Raw genomic sequence first — 7,696 nt, forward strand, 5'->3', positions numbered from 1 at the left:
ATAATTAGGAGCGAGCCCGTTTCGTACGTGCGATTCAGTGAAAGTGTGTCCGGTGTTGGAATAATATGGCCGTTCAGGTCATCCTCGGATGACAATGGAAAAGTGAAATCGTCGTTGGGTTACCAGCCTGGGTACTTCCTTCGAAACTTTTACCGTTTATTTTTGCAATTTTTCTCTTTCATTATTTTATCCGATTGATCGTTCGATACGAATATTATCGATTTAGTTCGTTAAAATGTCTTCTATCTAATACGAAATACTCGAAGGAAATTAAATTGATTCCATTTTTACGATTATAGTATTTTATAGTAATTATTAATCAATGTATAGTTATTCTTAATAACAATCAAATTAAAGGTTTCGTAAAGTTTGCCACGTACATCCACGTGATTGCTTTTGTAATCTTTTCTTTTCTTATTTTTTTTTATTTGCTTTTCTTTCCCCCTTATAAATATAAAAATATAAAAAGAATATCATTTAATATTTATTACAATTGTATAAAATGCTATGTGCAATTAAAATTTCAATGTAAAGTGCATTTAAGATAATTTTCATTTAAGATATTTTTCATGTTAATTTTCTACGAATATAAATTTACGGATGATTTACAAACTGTCATTTTTCTTTTTTTTCTTTTTTTTCTTTTTTTTTTTTTAACGATTAAGATTATATATCTGGATATCTGGATACTTGGATTGAATTGATTGTAAAAGTTATTAAACATTCTTACGATCGGAAAGATTTTAAATAAATTTGAAGTGAATGTTAAGGTACTTTTTAATGACTTCCGATTTCAAAAAATTCGATTGCAATTCATTTGTAAATTTCTACTGGGAAAGTCTTTATAAGCGGATCGATTGCAGGTGCAAGTAGAACAAGACGATTCGCAGGTATGCGTACGGCCGACCTGCTGCCGATCAAGGCGCGAACCGCGTATTTCCTGTTCAACGTGAATCGGCCTCCTCTGTCGCCCGCCTGTGACGGCACATCTTGGCTGATCTCTTTTTTTTTTATTCTTTCTTTCTCTCTTTCTCTCTCTCTCTCTCTCTCTCTCTCTCTCTCTCTTATTCTATACATGTCTATAATTCTTTCGAGTCTATGACTTTTCGCTCCAGTTTTTCTTCTGTTGATTAAGGATCCCAAAAATTCTATTCAAAATGTCAACATATTTGTAATTATTTTTTATTTCGAGATTAGTACAGATCATTTTTTTTCTCTTTTCTTTATTTAACAATAAGATCATAAAATTTTGTATTTTAATATCTCTTAAAAGTATTATTTCACATTTTCCTTAATTCGAGTACATTTTATTGTAATTATATTCGTTTTAATTAATTGCTTTGAAAATTTGAAAAAAATTAGCTGGTATTACGGTATACGTATATCAATGTGATATTATTATAATATGACGAGAAATTCATGATAATAGATATGGATTAATAATGTTTATTTTATACAATAAATTATTATTTAGATGGTATTATAATTGAGGAATTCTAATTTCGATAGAAACGTCTCGATTGATTTTCGTACAAAAAATTTTTCATCCTATTAAAAAAATATATATATATTATATATAAAAATATTAATATATATATATAAATCATTGAGTCTGTCGCGTAGGTGCAGTCAATTTCAAAACCCTTATGTAAACTTGTCTTTATCCGTAAGACCAGTCAGCCCCGTATACAGTTATTCCCAAACGTGTTTCCTTCTCGTTCCTTCTATTTCTTACAATAAAAATATCGAGTTACACTTGCATTCATTAGATTATATTTATGATAAGATTTGAATCGACATTGTCAAGCTTTCGAATTTCTGATAAATTTGAACATTCAAATCGTTCGATAAAATATTTAATATATTTTCGCGTTAAATTATATCAACTACTTTTTATATTTATTTTCAATTTTCCTTTCGAACATTATTATCTTCTTTGTAAAGTATTTAAAAATATTCCTATTCAAATAATCTCTGAATTTTAAATCAATGATAACACATGATGTCTTATTAATAACGATATTTGTATTACAAATTTTATTCAAGATAAAAAGATTGATATGCATAACCATGATAAGCCAGTATCATGTGTATAAGTACTAGTATTACAGTGGTAACATTCTAACCAGACCGGTTCAAATAATATAAACGAAAGAACTTGAATGATTTGATATTCCCAAAGAATCGCTTTATTTTATTATTTCACGGTTAATGCAAATGGTTAATGACCTTAATCGATCATCGATTTGGACAAGTTCATGATTCTACCTCGCGCATATATCAATCGCGTTAACCTAGAATGCGAAGTCGCCTTCGGGGCGTTGGTCGTGGTTGGCTGCCGGCATTCTTCTTCGAGTTCGAGTCCTAAATCCACGTGAATTGAAACGTACTGACTTGTGTGTACATATACATATATATATATGTATGTATGTATGTATGTATATATGTGTGTATATACGTCTATAGGTATTTTCTTTTCCGAAAGCGACGGGAACGAGTCGAACTCGTTTTTCTTTGGAAACTTCGTAAAGAGTCAGTCTAATCGTCGGGCGCGTGCGGACGAGCGTACTACCTCGGCTGGAAAGTACGTGTCTAGAAAAGCGGCCTTTTCTATCTAAGGGTAAGAGCACTAGCAAACAGTTACAGTCGTGCTCCACATTAGAGTGACTCACTCCGCTAGATAGTGCCTGACAAAACGTGCCTTTACCACTGCCAATGAAAGCTACGGTATCGCGTTTAATGAACTCGAGGTAAATCTCGTCGATCTCGTTACTTTACAAGGAGATCGTCTTTCTTTTTATTCGGAATTATGAGAAATGCATCAACAAAACAAAGATTAAACTCTAATGATTCAAATGCTATAGTTTTAGATTTATTTTGAGTTTTTTTTTTCTTTATGATATTTATTTGCTATTTATCTGATTTATCATTATTTTGGATGAGTATCGATTAAGGGAATTGATTGAAAAGAATTACGATTCAATTTATAAAAAAATGTTTAGATGGTGTAAATTCGCGTGATATACGTCGTCAAGGTCGACAGAAGAGAATTCCAAAGAATCTCGAACACCGAGTGACACGCAACGTTCGATTGACATTCCGCGAAAGGTTGCAATGGCCGGTGACGTTCGTTGAATTCTTAATGTCAGTTCCTACTCCGTATTGTACATTTCCACACGATCATTCCTCTACAAAAGAGGAGTCCTTAACGCGTCTTACCTAAATTTTTATTGACTCGACTGGCTTACTTGCCGTTATAACATCCATGTATATTTCGAAATGCGTCAAGCGGATTTTTAGGACGTGCCGTGCAGGTTTAGGGCATTTGACAGAATGGCTATGCATGGAAGTTAGCGGTACTATGGAATCTTCTTTATCAAAATTTATATAGAATTATATGTAGGTTCTATAAAATTTCGAATAAATTTTATTATATTAGGATGTTATGTTTGTAACAGATATGAAAAAAACGTATATCCAAATTAATTTCTTAACCACATTTCATTAATTTTTTACAAACAATATTTCATTTATTATATATATATATATATATATATATATATATATTCAGTTATATACATATATTCAATTATAGAAGAAAGTAAAAATATTTATTAAATATTAAAAATACATATGTATATGTAGGAGATATAGTAAATAAAAATGCACGTATTAAATTTCCAGGATGTAAAATGCGAGGCACCGCTCGTCGACAGTAGTGCGTTGCCATTGGAGCACAGATCGGTTTATGGTCCACCTGCACAATATGGACCACCCACATCGCATGGAGCCGAAGAGAATTGGCCTTTGGCTTCGCCTGATACACCGCAGATAAAACATCTACAGGTGCAGTGCGAGAAGACGCATATGCGTGTTAACATCGAATTTGATCGGCCCTTTTACGGGATGATATTCAGTAAGGGCTTTTATTCGGACCCCCATTGCGTTCATCTCAAACCAGGCACCGGCCATTTGAGCGCAACTTTTGAAATTTTTTTGAATTCATGCGGCATGACATCGTCGGCCAATCACAACGTAGCCGCTTATGGAGCACCTACGCCATCGGGTAGTTACGTTGAGAATACGATCATCGTTCAATACGATCGTTACGTTCAAGAAGTTTGGGATCAGGCCAGGAAACTTCGTTGCACGTGGTACGATTACTATGAGAAGCAAGTTAATTTTAGGCCGTTCCAAGTAGACATGTTGCACGCTGTAACAGCTAACTTCCTTGGAGATAATCTACAATGTTGGATGCAAATACAAGTCGGCAAAGGACCATGGGCTAGCGAGGTTTCCGGTATCGTTAAAATCGGACAGACCATGACTATGGTACTTGCTATCAAGGACGTAGAAAATAAATTTGATATGCTGGTCAGAAACTGTGTTGCCCATGACGGCAAGAGAGCACCGATTCAGTTGGTCGATCAGTACGGCTGCGTCGTCAGGCCAAAGATCATGTCCAGGTAGAATATTATTATTATTATTATAATATCGTCATTCCCTTTGTTTATTTTAATTTCTAATAAAAACGTTGATAACGTTATTGTTTTCATTTGATTTAAAGGTTCCACAAAGTGAAGAATTTCGGGCCAAGTGCTTCCGTCGTTAGTTTTGCTTATTTCCAAGCCTTCAAATTCCCTGACAGTATGAACGTACATTTCCAATGTGTGATTCAAGTTTGTCGTTACAATTGTCCCGAATTGAAGTGCGGTCATCCGGGCTTGGAATATGGAGCACCTGCTGCTCCGTTGTCTCAGGATTACGGCACTCCGGCTCACCAAAGCGTGTCCTCCGAATATGGACAACCCCCATTGCCAGAGTACAGTGTACCACCCGCCTATCCTGATCCCAGGCATCCTAGTGGACCAGCTGGTGCTTACAGGTAATAGAGAAGTTCTATTTACCTATTTATTTAATAATTTTTTCTAACAAAATATTTATTGCATTTTGTTAATATCTTTCTTTCATTTTATATTTGAAATTGATAAATTTTAACGTCGATAACAACGTTGTCTCTCTTTTTTTTTTTTCTTTTTCTTTCGAATCGATCAGCGAGCCCAATCCAGACGTGGTCCCAGCACCTCAAGCACAAACGTCGTCATCGTCGCCAAGTTCGACGCCTGGCGATGCGACCGCGAGTAGTTCACCTCAGAGTCCTCATGATAACATTCATCTCCCTCCACCTCCTCTACCCGGTCATCCAGTTGGAGCTTATCAAACGGTTAAAAGAAAAGGTACGGCTGGCTCGGAGGAGCTTGAGGGTAACCTAGCCACCCTCGGAGGCCGACCGAGGTCGGTCGAAGGTTTTCCAGCTGAGCTTAGGGGAGCTCGAAGACGAAGGCATGATCGTTTAGAGGAAGACGATGACGTAAGTTATTCTTATCTATATCATCGAAATGTCAACGATTTATTATTCAGATTTATTTCTTAATTTTATTTATTTATTTAAGATAATAAATAAAATAGCAATATTCATTCGATTAAATTGAATTAATTTAATTACATTGTACAATTTCGTTGATTCAAATCCATCCAATCGATTTATTTATTACGATTTGAAATGATTTCAATATTAACATTAGGACATTATATATTTTGACGTTTCAGAGTTTCTATCATACCGTCACTCTAGTCACGAATCACGTGTACAAGCGAGCTGCTCAAGAGATGACTGACGTGAACACGTCGAGGATAATCCAAGTGGTTGCACCCGGTGACGTGAACTTTGCTCTGGGCACGACGAATTCGAACAATGATACGACAGTAGTAATACAAAATGCCAGCGCCTCGACTGATCCTGAAACGATTTGTATGAGTTTACCAGGCTTCGTTGGGGGTTTAGTGATGTTGCTACTTGTAGTAGTCGTAGCCTCTCTCGTGGCTGCTTTCCTATTCGTCAGGGTACGTTCGGTCGATCGGAAGAACGTTGGCATTGGAAGCACCTTCGTTCATCCGGCATACGCCACTGAAAATTGTACCGTACCGAATCCTGAGTTCATCAAGGTCGCCAATTGAGAAGAGGCGTTCTTGCGTCAGACCACTTAAGGACCTCGAATAAGGACCTTTACGTTGGAAGGAGGGAACGTCGACGATCCTAAAGGGAAGGACACCCTTGGGACCCGCTCGTCGAGACGTTATTTCGTTCACGACTCGAAATTCATCGAGGATTCCTTCTTCTTATTCCTTTTATTCCTTTTACTTCTTCTTCTTCTTCTTTTTCTTCTTTTTCTTTTTCTTCTCCCGTTTCTTCATATTCGTCGCTTATCGAATCGTTTCCCTTGAAATCAGGATTCCTATCTCCTTCTTTCTCTTTCTTTTTCTTTATTTCTCTTTTTCTCTCTTTCTCCTTCCATTCTCGTACGATCAAATTCTCCGCAGAGATATCGGGATAGTTCGAGTAGACATTCGGTCATATCGACTTTTCAAGTTGGAGGAAACTTTCTCGTTCGTATTCTGGACCAAATTTCTCGTGTTAATCGATGAGGAAAATGGAGAATGGGAATGTTCTTTGGTTAAAATTTCAAATTATGAGAGACTAAAGTTAGATCAAATGTTTCACATTTATCGACGTACTCTTCAACGAAGATCGAAGATATGTACTTTTTCTTTTCTTTTTTTTTTTTTCTTTTTTTTCTTCTTTTTCTTCTCTCCTTTCTTTTTTCCTTTCGCATAGATGAGAAAATAGACCGTTTTTTATGATCGGTCGAGAACGAAAGTAATCGAGATAGCGTTTATCGAGAGAGCGAGTCATCTTCCACGTTAAGTTGTTAATACACCTGCGATTTTGCCAATGAATATGTAAGATCGCAAGAGTATCGGCTACTTTAGTTTTCGAAGGACATTGTATATAAATTCGCAGGCCATCCGATTGTCTTCGAAACTTTCAATTGAAATTCGCACAAAATCCTGCGCTTCCGACCATCACCCCGTGCACTCTTTATTATTTATATATTCACCCACTCACTCACCCACTCACACATACACATACACACTTATATACATGATATTTCATTTTAAATCGAACGTTTAATTATTATTATCGTATAGAGTGGTATGGAAAAAATAAACAAAGAACAAAAGAAATGTGACTTGACTCGAATTTGCATCGTAGTTCGAAGAGGGAAAATGCCCTGATAAAAAGATTAGATGTATTTTTTCTAAGATCAATCTTTTTTCTTTCTTTTTTTTTTTTTTTTTTTTGAGATATCAACATCTTCGATATTCCTTTTCGATGGAATATATTTTTGTTACGACGTCACGATAGTTCTCATAATTAAATAAACTTGGGGATATCGCTGGTTTTTCTTTTCTTTTTTTTTTTTTTTATTTTGTTTGTTTCACATCGAGACGAGGTAAAATGAAAAAAAAAAAAATTCATTTTCGTGTCATCCCTCGCGTTTTCCCTTCGAATGAAATTTTGTCTTGGAACAAATTCCTTTTTTTATTTATTTATTTATTTTTTTCTAATATCAACTCGATCCAAAGGAAAATATTTAAAGTATTCGATTTTAAAATGAAACAACCTGTGTATACGTATCATACACGTGTATCGAATCGTATGGCTCTTGTTTCACTTGAAATAATTTCGTATCATCCTCATCGTAGCTCAGGACGTATCGCAAGCTTCACGATTTGTCGCCATCGCGAAAAGCTCGTCGAAGTTCGCCTCATTAGGCAACCTCTTATTATTTAA

At 35.5% G+C, this 7,696-nt stretch overlaps 1 protein-coding gene across 2 annotated transcripts in view; it reads left to right on the top strand.

The window, feature by feature from the left end:
* LOC124424397 (cuticlin-4) overlaps positions 1 to 7,251 on the top strand; it is a 46,537-nt gene extending 39,286 nt beyond the window's left edge. For both annotated transcript variants that reach the window (XM_046963389.1, XM_046963390.1), the window contains exons 3-6: positions 3,685 to 4,466; positions 4,568 to 4,885; positions 5,056 to 5,371; positions 5,611 to 7,251. In XM_046963389.1, the coding sequence (XP_046819345.1) occupies positions 3,685 to 4,466; positions 4,568 to 4,885; positions 5,056 to 5,371; positions 5,611 to 6,018 (1,824 nt within the window). In that variant the 3' untranslated portion in view covers positions 6,019 to 7,251. The remainder of the gene's footprint in view (positions 1 to 3,684; positions 4,467 to 4,567; positions 4,886 to 5,055; positions 5,372 to 5,610) is intronic.
* Positions 7,252 to 7,696: the final 445 nt, after the last annotated feature.

Source organism: Vespa crabro, chromosome 5, assembly GCF_910589235.1.
Source record: "Vespa crabro chromosome 5, iyVesCrab1.2, whole genome shotgun sequence".
Lineage (NCBI taxonomy): Eukaryota > Metazoa > Arthropoda > Insecta > Hymenoptera > Vespidae > Vespa > Vespa crabro.